Source organism: Propithecus coquereli, unplaced genomic scaffold (assembly GCF_000956105.1).
Source record: "Propithecus coquereli isolate 6110/MARCELLA unplaced genomic scaffold, Pcoq_1.0 Scaffold13, whole genome shotgun sequence".
Classification (NCBI taxonomy): Eukaryota; Metazoa; Chordata; class Mammalia; order Primates; family Indriidae; genus Propithecus; species Propithecus coquereli.
This window is the reverse complement of record NW_012137191.1, coordinates 2,869,352-2,894,116: the sequence shown is the minus strand read 5'-3', so window position 1 is coordinate 2,894,116 and position 24,765 is coordinate 2,869,352. Positions and strand designations below refer to the sequence as shown.

General features: G+C 42.0%; 1 protein-coding gene across 1 annotated transcript in view; it reads left to right on the top strand.

Moving 5' to 3' along the window:
• The first annotated feature begins 6,584 nt into the window (after positions 1 to 6,584).
• Positions 6,585 to 24,765, top strand: part of ANO6 (anoctamin 6) — a 187,239-nt gene continuing 169,058 nt past the window's right edge. The window contains exon 1 of the mRNA XM_012638508.1: positions 6,585 to 6,912. Coding sequence (XP_012493962.1) covers positions 6,840 to 6,912 — 73 coding nt within the window. The 5' untranslated portion in view covers positions 6,585 to 6,839. The remainder of the gene's footprint in view (positions 6,913 to 24,765) is intronic.

Sequence of the window (24,765 nt, the reverse complement as noted above, 5' to 3'; positions counted from 1 at the left end):
TCAAGAAAAGCCTGAGCAAGAGAGAGACCCCATCTCTACTAAAAATAGAAAACATTAGCAAGTCAACTAAAAATAAAAAAATAAAAAAAATTAGCCAGGTGTGGTGGCTCATGTCTGTAGTCCCAGCTACTTGGGAGGCTCAGGCAGGAGGATCGTTTGAGCCCAAGAGTTTGAGGTTGCTGTGAGCTAGGCTGACGCCACGGCACTCACTCTAGCCAGGGCAACAGAGTGAGACTCTGTCTCAAAAAAAAAAAAACAAAACACGAAAGAAGTAAACAAATTCTATACTATGTAAGAGGGGTCTAGGTAATGAGGAGAACAAGTGAGGTAAGAGAAATGGGGAGTAGAGGTGTAGAGGTGTCCAGGATTGCTGACAACTATATGGAAACTTGCACAGGCAGAGCCTCATACCAAAGCACGTGGCTTGGCGAGCAGAGCCTGGGCTAAATTTCAGCCCTCATTTGATCGCCTTCAAACAGGCACTTGTGTAGAATAAACATCTTCCACTACCATATAGGATGTTTCTGGAGATTTTGTCATTTAAATAGGGTGGCTTTGTAAGGACTTCAGATTTTCCTATAGCTAGAATGGGGAGCTATTGATAATTTGAACATGGGAAGCTTATGGTTTAAAAACATTACTTTGGCTGCTGTGTTGAGAATAGACTATAGGGGAAAGAGGTGGAAGCAGGGAAACCTGAGAGAAAAATAATCCAAATGAGAGAGGATGATGTCACAAATAGAATGTTAATAGTGAAAGTCATGCATAGTGATCCAATCTTGGATATATTTCTGAATAGACTGAAAAAGGATTTGCTGATAGAGTGAGTATGGGGTGTACAAGAAAGAGAGGGCTCCAAGTTCTTGGCCTGAGCCATAAGAATTGTGGAGCATTCAATGATCTGAGATGGAGAAGATTATGGGTAGACCAGGGGTTAAGAGGAACATAAGGAGCTCAATTTTGGATACGTTAAATTTTAGCTGCCTATTAGAATCCAAGTGGAGATGGATAGAAGTCTAGAGTTCACAGGTCTCAAGGAGTTTCAGATATCCTCAAGAGTTGTCTCTGGTCATTGTGACCACTTCCTCTTCTCTCATTCTCCTGTGAACCCATTCTAGACTTTTGTTCCCTCCTCTGAAACTACTGAGGTCACCAGTGAACTCCCATTGCAAAATCCAAAGGCCAATTCTCTTCTTATTCAGAGAAAACTATTCTAGCTACAGGAAAAGAGCTACTTTTTACAAAGCTACTATCATATTCATTTGACACAGGATATCATTTCCTTCCGTTTGGAAAAAAATTTAACTTGGCTTCTAGAACCTCACCCTTTCCTGTTCCTCATTTCTCACTGTCCACTCCTTTTCAGTCTCTTTTGCTGGCTATTCCTCATTTTCCCAAAGCATGTGCTGAAGGGAGTACCCTAGGGTTCAATCCTCAGATTGTGATCTTATCCAGTCCTAAGTTTATATCTCCAGTGCAAACCTCTTCTCCCAATTCCGGACTCATGCCTACTGGACACCTCCACATGGATGTCTAATATCACATTCAAACTTAACAATCCAAAATCAAACACCTATTCTCCCACCTTGCTCTCCTATAGTCTTTCACAACTCAGATACAGCAACTCCATGCTCCTCATTACTCACATCACAATTACTCAATCATTCCTGACTCCCTCCCCTTTTTACCCTCACACCCATATCTACTACATCAGACACTCTTTTCAGATCTACTTCAAAACACAGCCACTGCTACAACGCTGTCCAAGACAAACATCTCTTATCTGAATTATGGAACTAGTCTCCTAACTGGTTTCCCTGCTATTACACTTGCTATTCTACAGTCTATTTCCACAAAGCAGTCAGAAAGATCGTTTTAAAATATAAGTTAAACCATGCCACCCATCTATTGAAAGCTTTCCATATTATTTAGAGTAAAAGCAAAAGTCATCTGTTAGCCCACATGGCCCAGAGTGATTTGTAGCACTCCCTTCCCCCACCGGCCTTGACCCCATCTCCTCCCAACTCTCCCCTTCCTTCTCTATGCGCTATAGTTTGAATGTATCCACCAAAGTCATGTGTTGGAAACTTGATCCTCAATGTGGTGGTGTTGGGAGGTGGGGCCTAATGGGAAGTATTTGAGTCATGGGGCACCTCCCTAATGAATGGATTAATGTCATTATCTTGGGAGTGGGCTTATAAAAGGATGAGTTCCCTCTCCGCCACCTGTCTTCTCTTGCCCTTCCACCTTCCACCATGGGATAACATAGCAAGAAGGCTCTCAATAGATGCTGGCCCCTCAGCCTTGGATTTCTCAACCTCCAAAACCATGAGCCAATAAATTTATGTTCTTTATAAACTACCCCATCTGTGTTATTCTGTTATAGCAGCACAAAATGGACTAAGACACTATGCTACAGTCACGATGGCCTCTCTGTTTTTCTTGAAGACACTAAGTAGGCTTGTCCTCAAGCCTTTTGCCCTTGCATTTCTCTCTTCTTAAAACCCTGTTCCCTCAGGTACTGACATATCCTTCAGGTCTCTGCTAAAATGCCATCTTACCAGAGAGGCTTCCCCTGACCACCCAAATAGAGTCCTGTACAAACCATGCTTCTCTGTCACTCTCGCCTGCTTCATTTTTCCCACTACTATCCATCATCTCCTGACATGTACTTATTTATTTGTCTCTGTCCACTAGAATGGAATTTCATGAGGACAGGGATGTGGTCTGATTTTTTGATTTTTTGTTGTTACTATTGAATCGCCAACGCCCAGGAAAGTGGCCAGCATATAGTTAGTTCTCAGTAAATATTAGTGGGATGAATAAACACATGGATGAAGAATGATGGCAGTATGTATCACAACAGTGACAGTGGAGATGTGTGGCAGCCAGCCTCCAAGACTTCAGCTTCTGGAATTCATGCTCTTACATAAGCCCCTTCTACAGTTTACAGGCGACCAATATGTATAACCAATAGTAGAAATGACAATGTGTGACTTCCAAGGCAAGGTCACAAAGGTTATTCTGGCTTCTACCTCGTCCACTCTCTTAGATCGCATCATGACATGAGGACACTCAAGCAGCCTGTGGAGAGGCCTGTGCAGGAAGGAATGGGGGGGAGGCTCCTGCTAAGAAGCAGCACCATGAGAGTGAATTCTTATGGAAGCAAGACTTGAATCCTAGTCAAGCCTTCAGGTGAGTGCAGCCCTGGCCAACATCCTGACCATAACTTCATGGGAGAACCCGAGCCAGAGCCCTCTGACTGTGCTGCTCCCAAATCCCTGAGCCACAGAAACTGTGTGAGATAAAACATGTTGATTGTGGCTGTAAACCACTAAATTTCAGGGTAATCTGTTATGCCACAGTCACCATGGCCTCTTTGTTGGTTCTCCTTGGAACTTTTGCACTTGCTTTTCCTTCTGCATAAATCTTTGTTTCCTCAGACAGTTATATGTCTTAATCTCTTACTTTCTTCAAGTCTTTGCTAAAATGTCATGCTATGCAGCAGTAGATAACAAATACAGGATGTGTTTGAGATATCCAGGAGGTAGATGCAACAGGATTTAGCAATTGATTGGCTATCAGGGATAAGAGACAGAGGAAAGAGTTAAAATGATTCTTAAAGTATTGGCTTGTGTAACTAGCTTGTGACATTCTCTGATTTAGAGAAACAGGTTGGGGGCAGAGATTGTATTAATAAATTTGGTTTTGGACCTGCTAAATTTGAAACATCTAAGACATAACTAAGTGGAGATGTCCAGCATGCAGGCAGATACACCATCTGCAACACAGAAGAGAGATCTGGGCTGGAAATAAAGATCTTGAAATCAGGGCCAGCTACCCCATTTTCAGGGTCCAGTGCAAAATGAAAATACAGGGTCTTTTGTGCAAAGAGCACATGAGGCCCACCAGCTGCCAGGCCACCCTACAGCTAGTTCCAGGATTGACAAATCATGCTCTGGCTGGGGGCAGGAAAGTTGAGCCGGATATTTCCCCTTCCCACTGGCTTTCTGCTGCAACCCACATTGGAGGGACAACCTCCAAGAGATTAGAACTTCTGTGCCAGCATGCACTTACATAGGGCTTGGGCAAAAGGCTCTCCCTGCTGAGTCTCCCACTGGGAGAATTTCAAGATGGCAACCACAGACCATTAAAACCCTAAGTGTTAGGCCTTACTGAGTTAGGACCCTGTGTGAATGCACTGTTTGAATGCCCATGAAACTGGCCCTGCTTGGAACAGATGGTAAAGGTATAGGACTGAATGAGTTCTATATGGAAAGATAAGAAGAAAAGAGGCCCAAGAACTGAAGCTAGAGAAGCACCAACATTGACAGGATAAACAGAGTAGCCTGGTGGCCAAAGGTTGTAGTTAATCAGAAGATAAATGAATGAGAAAATATTTGTTCTGTGATCCCTGACTTGGAAGTGCTTTGCAAATGCAAATAACCTGGCCATACATTGTTAAGAACATTTTATTTCACAAAGTATTTTTGATATGGATGATAATTCTTCAGGGCCAACGGTGTGGTTCTTACACAGGCCAATTACCTTGATTATTTTTGAGGCATATATTGCTCAGTTGGAAAAAAAATGTATGAGAGAAGCTGTAGGGAATTAAATGGATTAGAGGAAAGAATGGAACTTACTAATAATAGACTCACAGCTAACCTAAGTAAATAATTCATTTCCCTTCTAGCAACAGTTACCTTTACATATAAGACCAGCAATGTCTCTTTGTAACATTTATCAAGCAAGAAAAATGTAAACTCTAAAGTCATTCCAAATGACTCATTGAAACTTGCTGCAACATCAACTACAGTAATTTTCTAACTACAAATTAACTTTGATCAAAGTCTTAGTACACAAAAATCAGAACATTTGGTAAGAGAACTGTGGCAGTGAGTTGATGAGACTTTTAGAGTTTAGAATTGGTGAAAAAAAAAAATTTTAAAAATGGGTTTGGAAATGTCTCTGGAGGTGGTTTACCAAGTGGATAAGAACACAAATTCTGGAACAAGCTGCTTGGGTTTGAATCCCAGCTCTATCACTTACTCCATCCCTGTGTGATTTTGGACAAGCTACCCAATCACCTGGTGTCTGAATAAAAGGGTGATAACAACTCCTAGGGTTGTTATGAGGATTAAATGACTGAATGTTTGTAAAACATTTAGACCTGTACCTAGCATATAAAAAGCACCATATAAGCATTTGTTAAATGAGAATTGTGAAAACTGATCAGGTAACCAAAATACATCTGGAGTTTCTACTTTAGTAAGTTTCACAAGCTCAGGGAAGAGAATTCAGTGAAGGAAAACAATCTCCTGTCCTCATCAGAGTACTGCATTGTTTTCTCTTTATAAGCAAAATAATTCTTTTTATTCAAAAAAGTACCTTAAGAAGCAAATATAGTATTTCCTGGATATTTTCTTAAAAGTAATTTCATCGTGTCTTTTAATGCACATTCATGGCTATTTTCTCACTTAATATTGGTCTTAATGTTTTCTTTCTTTCATATAGAACATTAAAAATAAATATATATGGGAGAATAAAATGCACAGATTTCGTGGTATTGTAATAATCCTGGTACTTCAGTGGAAAAAGCATAAACAATTTCAATGAGCAGCGTTAGACAATAATAAATACAACGAAGATTTCAAACACACCTTCTAGCCCCTTTGAGAAGTCAAAATTGACTCATCTGAATTCACCACCTTTTTTGAAAAAAGTTCTGTAGACACACAATCCAAGGAACCTGCAGTTTAAACTACACCAAGGGTCTTGAAAAATATTAAATACCTTTGTATTTGTCCCATTGCTCCCTTTGGTCTCTAGAAATGCATTTTTTAAAAACTGTGCCTTAATTTTGTTTCCTCTTGTTATGATAGTTTTCCACATTGCTTTAGAGAAGAATTCACATCTAACTGTACTGGTCTTCCGCTTTTTGGCCCTGACACGGAGGACCGATTTCCATTGTCCAAATGGGCTGCCCGCTAGGGCGACTATCTCACGACCACTCCTTGTGTGTGCCCGTGAGGGCGGGGTAGAGGGCGCTTCTCTCGTCTCCGCAACCTCGATTTATGCGGAAGTCCTGCCTTTGTGCACACGTTTGTTTAGAAGATTCTCTCTCTCTCCTGTCACTAATTCTTTACGAGTTTTGCCTCTTTTTTGCCCCTGTAATCTTTATCTTCTGTAATCTTACAACCTTCCCCTACAGATGACACTTTACCCCACTTTGGAGTTAGTAATTTACTTAAAGATCCCCTATTATTAGCTCCACGTTGCCTCTAAACGCCCTTCAAACGTGGTCGCCTTCAGGGTTCTTGTGAGCTGAAGCAGCATTTTTTCCCTCTCCAGTGTCAGATGTCAGAGAAAGCAAGCCCCAGTGTGTGTCAAAATGTGACCTTAGAACCCAAAGCGGCCCCGTTTGGGGGCAGCGTTTGGGGAACCCTGTCCACCGCAGCCCTCGCGCGAGCCCGCCTTCCCCTTGCGCGAGTTCCCCCGCGAGCAGGACGCAATCGCTAACTACACCCTCTCGCCTCCCGACTTCCTTCTGGGCGCCTAATAAAACCCGGGGAAGTTTAATCATTCCGCAGCGAGCTCGCCGGGCTCACTGGGCATGCTCAGTCGCCGCCGCGCTGGGCTGGCGAGAGGCTTCCTCGGGCGCCGGGCTCGGGTCTGCGGCCGCCTTGGCTCGGCTTCCCCGGGCGCGGGCTGGACAGAGCGGCCCTTGAGCCGAGAGACACGCGCCCCGCCGGCCCCCGCCGCGGTCCCCGGGAGCGGTGCTTCGCTCCGGAGCCCCCAACCTCGCGCCAAGTTCGGAGCCGCCTTCTGGGGGAGACATGCAGAAGATAACCAGGAACGTTCTGCTAGACATGGAGGAGGAGGAGGACGACGAGGACGATGGGGATATCGGTGAGTAAGGGGGCCCCCGCGTCTCCATCCGAAAGCCCGAGCCAATGCGGCAAGGAGTTCGGGGACTGCGCGGGGGCGCTGGACTCTCTGCGGGGGAGGTTGGCCGGGACCCTCGGCCGCGCCGGGAAGGGTGCAGGGAGCCCGCCAGTGCGGCCCGCCCGCCGGCTCAGGCCCGGCTGCGGCCCCGGGGGGCGCGAGAGCGGTCGCCCCGAGGATAGTCTCTGGACGGGAAAGGGGTGCAGCCTCTGAAAAGTCACGGCGGATACGGGGGCGCCTCTGCGTGTGGAAGTCTCCACTCAGAAGCAACTTTTGGGTCATTTCCTCCGCCTCCCACTAGGCTGGGTATTGCAGAGATTCCGGGCGCAGGGGCGAGCCCAGAGGCGGGTCTCGGAGAGCGGGCCCGAGTTTGGCGAGCTGGGTGTGACCCACCTGAATCCTCTTTAAAGTAAAAGCAAACCGAACGTCTGGGAGGGTTGGGTTGGGGCGGAGCGGCCGCGGAAAGTGATTTGTGTCCGGTAGGCGCGGGCTGGGTACCTTTTTCCATCTGCAGAGCCCGCAGGGGAAGTGATCGCAGAGGAATGCCTCTGGGAGGGTGGACCACAGGGCATTTTCTACTCCTCCTGACGGGCTCTGGAACTTGGGGAGCCAGCCTGGGCTACCCCATTTCTAGTTAGAGTTAAAAATGCATGGAAGTGGTAGGCGCAACGAAGGAACAGCTGCTTAAGAGTGATAAAGCAAACAAAAAGGGTGGGAGGAGTTGAAGGGGAAACGTATGGGAGGAGTAGAGAGAAAATCAGGTCCCTAAAGACAACACTGACTAGGAATGATGACATATTAGGTCCCTCCAGAAGACTGTAATTAGATTACCATGCCGGTCTGTTGTGGCGACTCCAGCTCAGTCGCCACAGCTGGATGGCAAATCAATTTTAAAGCAGAATAGTTCCTGCCCATGACCTAAAGCCCTGTTCTTCTCTGATAACTTTAAAAGTAACTTAAGGAGTCGAGTGTGGTTTTTCTTTCACATTTTAGATACTGATCATTTAAATCGGAAGAATTTGATAACTTCCTGGTTGTCCTGGTACGAATTGAATATAGGGGATCACACTCCATGGCTTAGTTTTACCTTTCATTTGTTTGAGAACAATTTCTTAGGTATTCATCCTTACGGAGGGAGCAAAATACTGAAGCTAACGGGTTGATATGCCTAGGTTCTCACACTTTCAAAACCAGGTTTTCTGACTTGCAAGACCAGTGCAAATTAATACCCTTTCCACCTGGTCACTCTGGCTGTCATAATATATGATACTCCTCTTTAGCAAGATTTAGTAAGGGATGATTACATAAAAATAGAAATCATAGTAAAGTTAAAGTTATAATAAAATTAGCACAGGCTGTTTCCCAGGAAAATATTCTTGTCTGTTGGGGTGAGGTGTCACTGTTTATATTGAGTATTGTAAATAAATGAGGGTAAAAGTGAACATGAAAATTGAAGTAAGCAAGAGCTTCTGAGCTTTATATGTTCCACTGTGTCATCAACAGATCTCAGTTTAGAAAGAACTAATTTGGTCTAGTGTGTGTTTACCTAATGAGGTATTATAAAAATTCTTCTTAAGTTTGCAGCAATAGCTCTTTTTATTTTTAATGACAGATATATTATAATTCATGCTCGTTCTATCAAGTCAAACAGTGGATATATAAGAAAAACTTAAATATCTCTACCTTTCCTCACCCCACCCTTCAGAAACTACTAATATTAATACTTTAGTATGTATAGGGGTCAACTCAACATGTTTTATGTCAACAGATATCATTTAAACGTATCTCAGCAATTTTTGGTGGTTCGTTTTGGGTATAAAAATTCACTATGGGTTGCAATGATTTTATATCAGAAAATGTTTTACCATGCCAATGTAAAGTTATGCCATTATAAAATAATAAGCTTTTTAAAATGTTACCAGAAGTAGGCTGATAGTGGTGCAGAGCCTTTTACAAAATAATTATGATTTCCAATTGTGGAAGAGGAGATTGGGGAAATGAAGATTATAATTTTAACCTTTGCTCTAGTTTTGTAATGCAGGGCTATGTTAAAGCTATTGACTAATACATTTCTCCAACTACTTGATTGTCACTGCCAATAGTTGTATAATAGCTTAACACCCACTTGGGTACTGAAGATCTCTGTAAAATCCCTCTGTAAGTATTAACTTTGTAATTCAGAGCAGGATAATTATTTTGACACAAGTTCTTGGATATATCAACTGACATTATCTTGGCCTAATTTGCAAGAGACGAAAAGAAAAACTTTTCTGATTAGATGTGGTCCCTGATTACCTCATGGAGATGTTTTAGTGCATATATGGAAGTGTGCCCTCTAGTAGGCTGGGATTTAGGGCCTTTTTAATGGTGGGTTCCTGCTTACTTTTGAAGCACTGTTCAGTACTTTTAAGTGTCAGGATTGTCTCCTAGTTTAGGTAAACTGATCTGGAGAATCAAAGATGGTAAATCTCACCATGGGTGTCTTTCCCTTGTTTGCTTAAGTCATGGCCACCAGAAATTATGCCCAAAGGTTTACTCATGAGGCAACCTATTGACATGAAAACATTTTTGCAAAAGGCCACTTATTTTCTAGTGCAACTCCAACAACCAACCACAGAAGTTATATCCAGGCAGTAGTGTCAGGAAATTTGTGGCTTGTAGCCCTTGTCGCGCTGGCGGAGACCACATGTCTTTGCCAGCCCTTGGGAGGCAGGTTGCATACTCCACTGCCTAGTGCACAGAAGAGTATCCTTGGCTGCTTTGTGTCCAGTCCCCACCCCCCGCCAATTAATCAGTGAATTAAATTCATCTTTTTCTGTTGATGTAGAAAGCGATAGAAACATTTTATAGCCAGAATGTAGAAATCAGATTAGTATGCTGTTTATTTTGTTTCTTGCCTTCTCTATGGTTGAACTTTGCTGATGAAGGAAAAGTGGTTCCAAAAAAGAAGGGAACTATCAGGGAGTACTCAGATTGTTCAGACAAAGAGGTTTTGTTTACATGGTTGTTTGGTTGCTTTGGTTTCTCAGTCTGTTCATGGTAAAGCTTATTCTCTGATTCCTATCACTAATGGTCATGTCATTGGGGGGTAGATAGAGGCCATGGTCTATTATCTCTGAGAGCCAGTGGTCCAACTGTACCTCTTAAGTGCATTTATTGGCTCCCTTTTCACTATTACATTTTGAGATAGACTTATCTTTTCATACCACCTCACCTCATTACCTGCTTCATGTTTAATCACCTGCAAATCTGGTCCTAACTCTAGATTTGCTTCATTAACATCAATTGAGCAATCCTGCTGTGCTAGGTGCAGGATTAGTTGCTGGGTTAGCTGTTGGGAGACTAAAAATGAGTAAGACATACCTATGTCCTCTAGGAGGAGGGTTCCTTGGAACCAGACTATGATATTGTGACATACATATGGTATTTGGTTTTCCTCCAGTTTCCTGGCATACAACTCCTTGAAATTTTCAAAGTGATCAGTGTCATTTTATATGCTAATAAGTTGACTGGTGGCTGGCAGCCCCTACCTAGGTAGCTTCAGGATTGGCGCTGGTCACTGCAAAGACCAAGGCAGGATTAGAGGGTTGGGACTTTCAGCCCCACCCCTCAAACTCCAGGGAGGGGAGAAAAGAGCTGAAGGTTAAGTTGATCACCGGTGGCCGGTGATTTAATCAATCATGCCTGTGTACAGAAGCCTCCATTAAACCCAAAAGTTCTGTGAGCCTCTCTACCAAATCAATAGAACCTAAGACAGGGTTGTAGGAACCCCAATTTACAGCTGGTTGGTCACAAGCACAGACAAAACAACCTGCATTTTTAATTAGCATTGGAAGTGGGGGGAAGTCTTGTGGGACTGAGCCCTCAACCTGTGGAATCTGGTGCTATCCTCAGGTAGATTGTATCAGAATTGAATTGATTTAGGGGACACCCAGCTGGTGTCCATTGCTGATGTTACAGCCTTACCAGGTTCATTGCCCACTGCACTAGAGGAAGCCAATGCACTGAGACAGCAGGGTTATAGCAGAGAAAGAGTTTAATATCACAGGTGCCATGCGAGGAGGTGGGAGGAAGTTCTCAAATCTGTTTCCCCAAGAACTTGGGAGAAAGGGTTTTTAAAGATAGTTTGGTGGATAAAAGGCTAGGCAATTGGATCTGCTAATTGGCTTGGTTCTGGGAGGAGCCATAGGGGTGTAGAAATTGTCTTCTTCGCTGAGTCAGTTCTTGGATGGGGGTCACGACCAGTTGAGTCAGTTCCTTGGTATGGGTCTGGGTGGGTCAGCCGTCCCGCTGGAAGGCAGGGCCTGGAAGATATCTCAAAAACTAGCCTTAGGTTTCACAAAGGTGATGTTATCCATGGGAGCAGTGAAGAAAGCTAAGAATCTTTATGACCATCAGCTATATGACTCCTGAGTAGTAAGCAATTATAGGAAAGCAAGCTAGGGAACAATGGCTGGAGATATATAGATCATTTCCTCTACCACAGTACCCACATTGTGGCCCTTTATTAATTTTATGAAGGACGGTTTCACTGAAGGACTACTTCCTTGGTGTATGGGGTGGGGAACCCCACACATCTGGTCATAGAAGTATTCGTGTTGATTGCATTGCAAGAGTATAGCAGGAGAAACTGAGTTTGTTTTCCTGTATTAAATATATCATCAGACAGACATTTTCAGTAAGTGCCATTATTGAGGTACATACAATGTGGGAGGAAGATGGGAGAGAGTTTCACAGTAGAGATTGTTGGGCCACGTGTTGAAGGACCAGGCAGGTGCAATGCACGGAGTGCCTGAGGACAGTCTGGAGTTCTGAGTAGTTGCCTGTGGTGGAAGGCTAGGGAGGAGGGTGCAGCTACACCATGAAGAATCCTCCACACACTTTAAGGATTTTGAATTTTACCCTATACGTGGTTTGGAGCTCCTGAAGGATTTTAAGGAAAGAGGTGATAGGATTGGATTTGCTTTTGGAAAGGTCTCCCTGGCAGCATATTCTAAAATGGGTTGGAGAAGGTAGAGGTAAGCCTTTGCAGTAGTTGGGCTGGGGGATGCCCATAGAGGCCAGGGGGATAGAGAGGAATGGGTTTGAGAGTTTTACTAAAGAGGCAACATCTGTAAGGTCTGAGAAACTGATTGTTTCCAGCACGCAGAGAGGAGCCCAGGATGACTCTTGGACTTGAGCTGAGTGATTAGATGGAAAGTGGCAGCTGGTGGGGAGAATTTTCTATTGTTCCAACAAGTCTTACATAATAATTTTCTCCTCTGCTTTGGCTCAGACCATTCCCCTTCTCGGTAATTTCAGCCTCACCTCCTCTTTTTCTCAGTGGCTGCCTGTGATATTATGATATGTGTATACACATACTGGTTTTCATCCACAGTTCCTGAGTCAACTCCCATAGACCTTGTTATAATGTTGAGGTGCTCTAGGCCTCAGAAGCAAACATCAGAAAACAGAATCTGACTCTGTGACCCTTTCCTGCCTGCTTTTCACCTGCTCCTTTTTCTCCACAAGGCAGGGCTTAGAAACTGAAAGCATAGTCTTCTCCTACCTCTCCTTGTATGAGCTGGCCATAATGAAATTATTTGACCTACCTTACCAGAGGGGTCCTGCCCCATACCCTAGAGGATGGAGTGCTGCACAGAGAGGGCAACAAGAATCTGGCCAGACAGATCTTGCTGGGTTTCTCCACTCAGTCTTTCAGTGTTAGATCATACCCTTTTTGTCCAATCACATCTCCACATGGTGGTTCATGTTTCAGTCAAGCCTATCCAATGAAGTCCCCATAAAAGGTCCAAGAGAACAGGGTTTGGGGAGCTTCCGGATAGCTGAACAGTGAGGTGCCTGGGAGAGGGCATGGAAGCTCCACGCCCCTTCTCACATGCCTTGCCCTGTGCATCTCTTCATCCATATCCCTTGAAATATCCTTTATAATAAATGGGTGAGTGGAAGTGTTTCCCTGAGTTCTGTGAGCTGCTTTGGCAAATTAATGGAACCCAAGGAGGGGGTCATGGGATCCTCAGTCTCTCTCTGTCTCGCTCTGTCGCCCCACCTTGAGTGCAGTGGCATCATAATCGCTCACTGCAACCTCAAACCCCTGGGCTCAAGCAATCCTCCTGCCTCAGCCTGCGGAGTAGCTGGGACTACACTCATACCACTGCACCCAGCTAATTTTTTCTATTTTTAGTAGAGATGGGGTCTCGCTCAGGCTGGTCTTAAACTCCTGAGCTCAAGTGATCAATCAAGTTCAATCCCAGACTCCCAGAGTGCTAGGACTATAGGCTGTGAGCCACTCGACCCAGCCCAGAAAATTATTATTGATCCTCCTAGCCCAAAGTGCTCAGCAGTGAATTCTCACACTTAGTTTTCTGTTCTATGCAATTAGCGTCCATTCTGTTTTGTCTTTGTTGTTCTTATCTTTTCATTTATTATTCCCACAATTAGAGTGTAAATTTCTTGATGACTAGGTCTAGGTCATTTGGGTCTTCTAGAGATCATGCAAAATATTCTAAATGTTGTAGACATTCCATTGTTATAATTTTAAAAAGTTGCCTCTCTTCCTCACCCTCCTCTAAAATGTAAGCTCCCTGAAGGCAGGTGCCTTGTGTTTTGTAAACTACAGCCCTCATAGCACTCTGGTAGGAGCCAACCAAGTAATTGTTGAAAGAATGAAGGTTTACTCTTTTAAAATAATTTGATTAACATAATGCTTAGTGGTTTTATGGTCCTGGTACAATTCTCTCCTTCTCTGGCACTTTGAGATACCCCCAGTTATCTGTTATAAAAATGTTGAGTGTGCATGTTCTGCCAGGCACTGTGCTGGGTTCATGGGTCCCTGCCATTCAGTATCTCTAGAAAGGAGACAGATATGGAAAGAGATAATTGCAGTAACTTGTGATTAATGCCGTAATCAAGATGTGTACCAGGTTCAGTGGTGGCATCAAGGGTAAAGTGTATAACCTTGCTTAGGAGAATCCAGGACAGGCCTCCAGAGGTGATACCTGAGCCAGCCCTGGAGGGACAAAGAAGACAGGTGAGGGAATGGGGCTAAGACAGCAGAGCACCTTGGGTAATCCTAAAGGCATGATGGTTTCTCAAAAGATAAATCTTGATACTACCCTTGCCTTATTCACTGTGGCAAGGGGATCATATGTTATATACATATCATGTACATACACACACTCTCTACCAAGGAGATGATAGATAAAACAAAACAAAGCAAACCATCCTTACAGTCTCTTTTAGCATAGTTAGTCTTGCCCTTTTCTTAAACCTTTTATTAGTTGCAAATTCAGACTCATGATTTATCTTCCATGTTCTAACTCTCAAGTAAAATAATTGCTTTCCAGAAGGTTCCTCAGTCTCCTCTTATAATACTCATTGTTCTTTGGATCTGAGCCAAATATAGCTCTGAAAGAGTAAGAGTTACACACACACCCCTTTCTGTTTTCTTAAGGGCTTGCAACAGTCTTGCATGTTGATTGCACTACATTTATTATTTTTTTCTTTTAAAAATATAGAAGTTTAGACCAAAAGTGCCTTTGAAGGTTTCTATCAGATATATGATTTGAATTCTGATATTCTTGAGGGGAGAATATAAAGTATTATTAAGAATTGCGTAAGCTAGCCTTGAGTTAAAGGATGATATTGAATTCTGAAAGTTGTATTTGTAGCAGTTCAGATTAAAATGATTATATTTTAATAAGTTTCCACTCTAGCTAATACTTTAGGTTTTCTTCTGTTATATGGTACTTAGTTTGTATTTTGTAGTCTAGCTGATTCACTGCATCTTAACCAAGATCTATAGTCTTATAGGGAGAGGTTCTAGCTTACTCATCTTTCTGTCCCACAGCCTCAATATCATAATGTTTATCACATAGTAGATGCTTAACAAAACTTTTGTTACAGGACTGTTTTTTAAATTTTAATGGAAGCTTTGTATGCTATATGATTTAAGATGCCTGATCTGCTTTTGATTCATGCATTCAGGGCTGGGTCTGTGCAAAAATGGCTGGTTTTAGAACAGAAAACATCATTTCCAATTTCCTTCAACCAAGGAAATGTACTGCTTGACTGATTGGTAAATCATATGTAAAGATAGAAATTGTGGGAATTTAATACAATCAAATGATAGTCTTATGTAACCTTTTTTTTTTTTTTTTACTTTTCCTTTTTGTCTTTTTATTAGTGCAACTAAAATTAATTAGCATCCATCCTAAGAAGCAGCCAGTCTGAAGAATACTAGATGAATATGTCAACAATAGAATATTTTGGACGTGGACCAAAGAGCAATTCAGATACTATTCAGCCAAAGCATATCAGATGGAACATTTGTGTATAAGACAAGTTGAAGGGTTAATAGGCAACTTTCTGTGCCATGGTATTTATTACTGCTCTGGCTACATGTCTGAATACTAATCGAAAGATCTTGCTACAGTAAGTTATTCAGCAGCCAAAAATACAAATGAAAGAAAACATATTCTTTTGTGAAATCCAGATGTTGCTTTTCTATTTAATGCTTTCATTCTAGGACATTAAAATTCTACTATTTCCCACGTTATTTTAAAATACAAATACTTGAAATTGGGGGGGAAAAAAGGATATTGGGCTTTAAAATTCACTTTTCTATAATGTTTGTTTTAACTTTGGCAGAACTTTAGCCCTAGGTCAAAGTCATGTGAATAGATTTTTTTTTCTTTTTACAAAATACAATTATGCAAATTATAGGCTTGTTTATAAAGCTTGTTTTATATAAACTGGGGTTGTGTTTATGTAATTAAATTTGTCATGATTTCTCCAGACATTCTATCTAGATGTTTGAAAAATAATCTTTGGCTTTGCACAGACAAAATGATGGCTAAATTTTTCTTGTGGCATCACATAGACACAATGTTAAGCATGTTTCTTTTTTCCTGAGTTGTACTAAGTTTTAAAGAAAAATTGTTTCCCACTAAATTCTAAACAAAGAGAATACATTCTCCCTGAATATAAAACTCAGATCCTTAACATTATTTTATTTATTTATTTAGAGATGAGAGTCTTGCTCTGTTGCCTGGGCTAGAGTGCCGTGGCGTCAGCCTAGCTCACAGCAACCTCAAACTCCTGGGCTTAAGCAGTCCTGCTGCCTCAGCCTCCTGAGCAGCTGGGACTACAGGCCAGCGCCACCATGCCTGGCTAATTTTTTCTATTTTTAGTAGAGACAGGGTCTCACTCTTGCTCAGGCCTATCTTGAACTCCTGAGCTCAAGTGATCCTCCCGCCTTGGCTTCTCAGAGTGATAGGATTATAGGCGTGAGCCACTGTGCCTGGGCCCTTAACATTATTTTTAAAGTTTTGTTATAATTTATATTTAAAACAATTTAAAACAATTGCATTCATTGTTACTTTGTTTCCTTCTACTGTTACTTACTAAAAAAGCCCAGAATGCTTTAATTGTATAAAACATTATACTTTCTCTTTAAAAAAAGACATGCAAAGCAAAATCTATCATTATTTTCTAAATGATAAAAATAGTAAAGAAACAATATATAATAAATTTACTGATCTTAGATGCTGCTTAGGAAGAAAGAAAAGTATATTTTAAAGAGAGCTTCTTGGTTTCTTTGGGGGGAAATTAATCCCTAAAAAGGTCAGAAAAATAATCATAAGGAAGAAAGATGAGCCTGTAGAGGTAATTGGCCGTGTTGATGTAGAGTGGTAAGAAGGGAAGAGGAAAGTCTTGCTGTCAGATGACCTGAGTTTTTGGTCACCTAGAACCTTGTACTGTGTCACCTAGAATCTGTCACCTGGGGCAGGTTTACCAGCCTCTCTAAGCCTGTTTCTTTAGTCCTGCGTGGTTGCTGGGAGGATGCCAGTTGGTATGTATGGTACTGGGAAGGGCCCTTTTCACATGGGCACTTAAGAGTGGTAGTTGCAAGGTCACCCTCATAATAATTTTATTTTTAAAGCAGGCATGGGAACTGCTACTCTTAACCTCAGATCACTAAGTCCTTTCCCCTCAAACATTGTTGTCTGCTTCGTGTTGGACCGTGTCATGTTATGCTTGCAGGGACTGCTCAATGCGTGTCAGGTTAAGGATCATCATGCCAGTGGCTGTGCTGCAGACACATGTATTTAAAGATAAAGGAGTTGAAAAACAGCGTGTGGTTTCTACAAAGAGATAATTATTGTGTGCATTTTCCCTATACTCTCACAGATCATCTGATAATGTTTTCCAAATTCCAGGAAACCTATTTCAGGGGGAATCCCTTTCAGGGAATCTTAGCAAAAGACCCTAGTAGCTGACACATGGGAGGCTCCCAATAAATGGCTCAGGAGTGTAGAAATTGTGTTTCCGTCAGTAGTCCCTATGGCCTGTCCCCTTCTCCCGTTTGCTGTTAGGCAATTCTAACTAAAGTGAGCACGTTCCTTTGTGTCATCATATAATTGAATGACCGAGAAGTGAGGAAGGAGGCACTTACGGAAGAAGTGAATGGCTTTTATTACAACTGAAACCTTTAGAATGTCACAGGAGAACAGAGGAGAGGGAAATTAGCGGTGAGATCCTCGGTGGTCAGGGGTCTGTGTGATTCCATTCTTAGTACTGGAAATGCGGAAACAGGGAGGAATCTTTCAGAGTTCACTGTTTGGTGGAGGGAGGGCAGGCAAGCAGGCAGCACATGATGGGGGAGGGCTTGATGACTTGGTGTGTAAAACTTGTTTGACCTCTTCATCTTTCCCACTCTCCAGCTTCCCAGTTTATGACCATTGTGTATTCAGGCAGCATCAGTTTCTGCCCCTCATTTCTCTAAATGTTTTCTAAGATTGGAGACCCTGTTCTCTCTGCACACTTTCAGAGGGCTGTGGGCATGCCTTGGGAATCTACATCCACTTGGATATGGCAGGGAGGAGAGACCAGGCCATGTGCTGGAGGAGACCCACCCTCTTTCCCCCCAAACCCTGGCTTCAGTGTAGGTAGTAGAGACAGCTGAAGTGATCTTTTCTCAAGGTCTAGATTTGAAGATGAAAACCTGAATTAGATTACAGGTATCTTTGTGGAGATTAAAAGAAAAGGATGACTCTTCCCTGGGGTGAGAGATTATTTCTTCTGTTTGTTATAGATAGCCTCGCCTTAATTTGGTCAAGGGTGTGGACTGGCATCCCATTGTACTGTGAGGAAGAAAGGGGCCATCGTGCTGGCCTGTGGTCCTTGTGATGACCCTCTGTCAGCTCCTTTTCTTACTCCTTTTTTGCCCACCAGGCCCCTCAGAGCCCTTTACCCTACCTCTGACCCAATATTTTCGCCAGACAGCAGCCTAGTTCTGCCTAGAGATGGAGACCCACCACTCCTTAACCTTTAGTTTTAGACAGATGTGAGTTCAAATTCTGGCACAGATATTCCTCAGCCATGTGACTTCGAATGATTTGCACAACTTTCCCCTCTATAAAACGGAGCTAATATTAGAGCCTACTTCATATAAAGCGGTTGTATCAAATGAAGAATGCCATTTAAAAATCTTACTTTTCAGGATGGTGGTGCCTGATACCCTAAAAGCCCTCCATAATTATAAGCTAATGTTATTAATACTAACGGGCAGCTGTTTTTACGTAAATCTTAACCCAGATGTACCTCTTTTTTTTTTTAAGTACGAAACGAGGTTTATTGAGGAGAGAAAGATAGGATTATAGAGCAATATACATTCACCACAGATGACAATTGGACCCCTTGTTATAACAAAAAGGGCCTCTTTTGTTTTTTTTTTTTTTAGAGATTTCACCTTTATCCCAAGGCTGTACCTTCCACTTATACAGCTCATTGTCACTTTTTGTCTTTTTCATTAAACTGGGAGTATCTTGGGAATTTTTGCCTCAGTGAACAGCATAGTGCCTGACATGTAGTAGGTGATCAATAAGTTTTTGTTAAATGAATAAGTAAATAAATGAAAGATATTGATTATTGAAGAACTATGTGGTATGAGTGGAAAGAAATGCCCTTTGGATACCGATCAATCCTTGGGTAGGTTCTTATAACTTTGGAGCCTTGATTTCCATATCAGAAAAATGTATATCAGAAAAATGTAGTAGGGATAATAATACAGAAGAGGTAATGATACTTTACTGGATTTTTATAAGGGTTAATATATTAATATATACAAAACATGAGGTACATACAGTTCCTGGTCCATGGTAGACTAGTCAGTAATGAGCCAGGCATGGTGGCTCACACCTGTAATCCTAGCACTTTGGGAGGCCGAGGTGGGAGGATTGCTTGAGGCCAAGAATTTGAGACCAGCCTGAGCAAGAGTGAGACCCTATCTCTGCTAAAATTAGAAAAATTAGCCAGGCACAGTGGCACAAACCTGTAGTCCTAAATACTCAGGAGGCTGAGGCAGGAGGATTGCTTGAGTCCAGGAGTTGGAGGTTGCAATGAGCTACGGTGATGCCAGTGCACTCTAGCCCAGGCAACAGACTGAGACTCTATCTCAAAAAACAAACAAACAAACAAAAAAACCCAAAATGCAGTAATTATAAAACAACTAAGAAACAGAGAAATATCGGTGATTAGGGTAATATCAAGTTGCATTTTTCAGTAGATGCATTTCACAACAATTGTATCATCACTTCTAATATATAATTTTAGTAAGGAAGTTAAGAGAATATAGTGTAAAAATTCATAATGGAATATCAGATGGCATTTTGACAGCCTTCATACTAAAGAAAACGTAAGAAATAGCACTTCTTAAGCAAATTTAAATGTTAGGTATTGATCATGTGAACTTTTAATAAAGGCATATTTGTAGTTTTTACTTATTGAATGGTTCATTATTTTAAAAGGAAAAATTGTAAAATGTTTATTTTGCCCACAAGATGAAAATTTCTGTTCATTGAGTATTATTGAAAAATTTAAGGTCAAATAAAACCTGTTAAAATAGATGGACGTGACACAAGGCAAAATGATAAAACTGAAGACATGAACACATGAAATTATTACCCTTGTAGTCAGAGTCATCTTGAATTTATTGATGGAAATAATCTCGGTCTAATTTGCAAACTAGGATATGAAATAACACTTCTCATTCTGTACTCTTGAAAGTTGAGGGTGATTCAACCCGCAACGAGTTGTGAGAACTTAAACACTGGCAGGCCCCTCCAGCAGCACCAAACCTCAGCAAAGTTTAGACATTCCATTCCATTTGGGTGGGTGAGAGCAAAAGGAAACAAAGAAAGCTGTTTTTATCCCCAAATAGAGTTTAGGATTATTTGCTTTATATTTAAGCATTTCATAGAAGTGACTTTCTCAATAAAAGCCAAAATTCCATCTTTCCATTACTGCACTTAGAATTGCAGTTCTTCTTGTCCACTGGATTTCTGCCCATATCCTGCCAGAAGAGTGCCAGACCACCTCATATTTTGTGCTTTCATTTAAATTTAAATAGTATTTAGTGCCCACTGGGTGCATGCTTCTATAACAGGCATAGTGCAGCCTACAAATCATAGAGGAGACGTGAGCATTTCCAAACAGGCCTTTCATCCCCTCTGAGGGTGAGCAAACACAGCAACAGGCTTTTGAGCAATGGGGTAATCATGGTTTTCCTGAGAGTTACTGTGGCTAGTGGCTTGTTTTATATTTCAAAATACTTATTTTGCAGAGTTCAATCACAATCTTGACTAACTTATTTAGCAAAAAAAAAAAAAAATCCCTCTGAAAGCTGTGTAATTTGCTAACAGTGAGTCTTCTTCATATATCAGGCCCACTACTTTTTAAAGTCATGTGCATACAGATTTCATTTAGCCCAGAGCACTGGATTGATCTCATCTCACAATCTTTATTAATTCAGTAAATATTTACTGAAAACCTCCTATGGGTCATGTGCAGTATATTTAGGATGTGGAGATACAGTAGCAGATAGAGGATCCCATCTTCAGTGGCACTTACATTCTAATATGTGATAAAGTGAAAACCAAAAATGCATGCAGAAGCCCATACATTTACCTAATGTCTATTCAGCACCATCTATTGTGCCCGGCGTTGTGCTAGGTACTGGGAACTGAGCAACAGAAAAGACAGAAATGGCCCCTGACCTCAAAGAGTAGGCAGCCTGGCAGGGAAGACAGACATACCAACAGAGTACCAGCAGATTATATTTAAAGATTGTGAAAACAGAGACCCAGGATAGCTGAGAACAGAACTTGGGTGTATCCAAAGCTAGTTCAAGGGAATGGGCCTCACTGGGGGATGGCTGACAAGTGCAGCTGTTATTTTTATAATTCTAAAAATAACGCGGCCTTAGATTATCATCTCTTTAAAAAGCAGGTCTATGAGAATGCTCAAGATGTGCATTAGATTAATGCGTAAAACACCACAAATGCTTTTAGGCTCACAAGTCCAGTTGTACTGGGGGAATTCACCATGCAGAGGTTTTGTTTATATTGATTTCTACAGCTGTTAGTGCACCTTGCAAGGCAGTGCTGTTGTTCCGTGGTACTACTACTATGCCCCTTTATTCCTTGGTAGATTGGCTAAAATAATAGCACTGGATTGGAAAGTAGCAAAACTTGGTTGGTCACCCCCAGTTCACTTCATTCTTGCTCTGCAGTTCATTTAGCATAATTGTCTTCCTTCCTTATGCTAAAGCAGACGCTACTGAGAGCTTGGACCTCAGCAATTCTGTGTAGCTTCCCTCAGTTGACAGCGGAGGAGGAAAGAGAGAGGGAACAGGTACATTTGCTCCCTGCACTCCATCTTTTCCTCTCCTGACCTAAAGAGGCAGGAAACTAGAAGAGATCTGGCCTGGATTCTCAGCCAGAAACTTGTTCTCTGGGCTTCCTGCCCTGCTAGCTGAGGGGGTGTGACTCATTCCTGCCTGGAGGAAGAGTTACTTGACTGGGAGTCATAACCAAGCCCCTGGGGGCATGGATCAGAATTCTTGTGAGGGTGGAAAATCCCCAGGTAAGGCTGATGTGCGCCACTCAAGGTTATACCCCTTGAGAAATCCTAATACTAGAGAATCACTATGCAGAATTTCCCTGTAAATGGCTACAGCACCCTTGTGATAGAGCAGTATCTAAGAGGCAGATTAACGCTTTCGTTGTTTTCAGTTCGTAAGGCAAAAAGAAATGGATGCAAATCCTGTTTTTGTTTGCCATTAAACAGTCCTGTTACTTATTTTGTTATGTTAGGACCTTTCATACATGCCTGAAATCTAGCTGGCAATGTGACTGTATTATTAAATTTATTAGTATATCTAATACCTCTAATTCCTTCCAAATTGGGAATATTTTCTTTAGAAATGCCATTGAGATCAAGGAAAAAAGATACTACTGTTGCCTTCCGCCATGCTTTTGTCTGAACGCTCTATTCCTAGTAATGTTTACTAGTCACGTGGCATTTTTGTTAACATTTTACAAGCACATCTTACGTACAGTAAAATACACTGTTAACTGCTCAGTTTAAGTTGGTTGTATAACCACCACCCAAAATGAGAGGTGGAGGGCGTTCCATTACCTGTTCCCCTTTCAAGCCAACTTCCCCCTCCCTTGTCCAGAGGAGCACTTAATGACTTCTACCATAAACTGGTTTTGCCCATCTTTAAACTTCATGTAAATGGAATCATGTAGAATGTAGTCTTCTGTGCCTGGCTTCTTTCACTTAGCATAATATTTTTGTAGATTCATCCTTGTAGGTATCAGTGGTATTCTAATATATTCGAACTATGGGAATATCTGGAAAAAGCATTTTGAATTAAATTTTGAAGTATTACATTCTGATAGGCAGCAAACTAACAATACTTAACCTTCTAATTCTGTTTTTACTTTAATGTCAAGTATTTTTTTGGTCTTAGTTATTTTTATAATCTCTTTAGGAGCTCACACAATGCTGTGCCTATTATAGGAAATTAGCAAATGTTTTCTTACGTTGGAAGGGAATATGTGAGAAAAATTAACTCATCTCTCATTTCAAAGAAATTCAGATTTTAATTGCCCTGCCTTGACTGTAAAACCAAACTGCACATTCTGAGCATTATTCCACTGATGAGTTTACCGACGAGTCTGACACTGGTGCAGAGTGAACTGTTTGTGGACACTTCCCTTCAGTGTAAGGAGTTCAAGTGGAGTAAGTCATTTTTCCAAAAGGTCAGCTCTTATTGACTTTTTTGTTTTGTTTTGTTTTTTTAACTGGTAAAAATATTTTGAAGAACATTATCAGCCTCATTTGGTAACCGAGGAGCTCTGAGAATGGAAATGTGTGACCTGTCCAAAATGAAGGAGCAAGTCAGTGTTGGACACGATACTAGATTCTAAAATATTTGTTCAGCCACATGTGTTCCAAGTTCCCAGAGAAGTTATTGACACTGATGTTGGTTTCCCTTAAGGATGACTCAGGATTTCTTGAGTCATTTCCACTATTAGTCATTTTCACTAAGAGGCTTTAGGCTCTCCCTGGATTCCAGTCTTCACAGACTCACACTCCCCCTGGCTGCTGCCCCTCACCCCGCCAATTCCCACTTCCTAGCTCAGCCACAATCCAGTCTCCAGAACCAATTCGACCTCAGGCAGGAAGGGTTAAAGAAGTCAGTTTTTACGTCATCAGTCCAGCTTTAACCTTGTGTTTCAGTTCGGATAATTTGCTTGTCCTTTTTCTCCCTAGTTGTCTAAACTCCTTTCTCAAAAACATGCCTAGGACCCCAGTCTCTTTAATTCTTCAGATTCTGTCTTGCTCTTGTCGATGTCTCCTAATTATCCTCTTGCCCTGGAAATAATCCTCCTGGGTCATGCTGTGTGCCTCTTGCCTGTAGCAGATGCCGATGGCGGCCTGCCTGCATCTGTAGATTTCATAACGTGAGCTATGTACTTCTCTCCCTTCTTTGGCTGTTGTACTGACAGTACCTCAAGTCTTGGGTCCTAAATTGTGATCTAAGTGTTGTGTTTATTTTCACTGGACTTCCGTAGTTATAATGTGCTGGCTGTTGTATGTAGGGCTGTGAATAAAAGTGGGGTTCAGTTTCCTGCAGTAAGAGATAGGAGACTTAACTGTAGCCTGGCACCTGAAAAAGATCAAGTGTGTAGTGAAATGTGGGAAAACTACCTCATGGGCATAGTGGAAATCCGCCTGGCAGTAAACAGTTCTATTCAGAAGCAGCTCCCCAGTGCTGAGCAGTGACCTAGTTGAGCAGCGTGGTGTCTCAGCAGAGGTAGCAAAGAGTGCTGGTGGCTTGGTGTTGTGGGGACTTTTAGTCTCAGCACCCGTGGCTGGAAAGTACTCTCTCCGTTCTTCAGTATGGAAAATGGACATTTTCTCAGTCTCATGCAAATACAGCTTAAAGAAAAGTCCTCTCGTCAGAAATTCCAGAATTTGAAAATGTACCAGGAATCCAAAAAGTTGAGAACCACTCTTGGCTTTTTCCATCCCTCCCTGACGCTGATGGCATTTCTGAACTGGTATGCCTGTTTGTCTCTATGTTTCTTGGTGACCACATCCTCTCAGGTGACCTTCCTCCTGGCTGAGCGCTGGGTTTGTTCCTAGGCACCCAATCTACCATCAGGGCAGCCTTGTTCCTTCCAGGCAGCCTCTAACACCCCATCCTGGATCCTTGCTGGGCCAGGCTGGCTGTCCTCGGAAGTGAAAGAGGCTGTGTATGAGGGGAAGAAGGATCTCGTCTCCCTTAGGAGGGGGAGATTAGCTATATGCCAGTGCACAGGCAAAATAGTCCTGACCCTTTGTGACAGAACTTGGAAAACATCTGGTTCAAGTTTTGATTAAAAAAGTGATAAATTCTATGAACAGGTAAACTGTAGGGTTTATTGTCAGATTTCCACTAGAGCTACAGTGTGTGCCACTGTC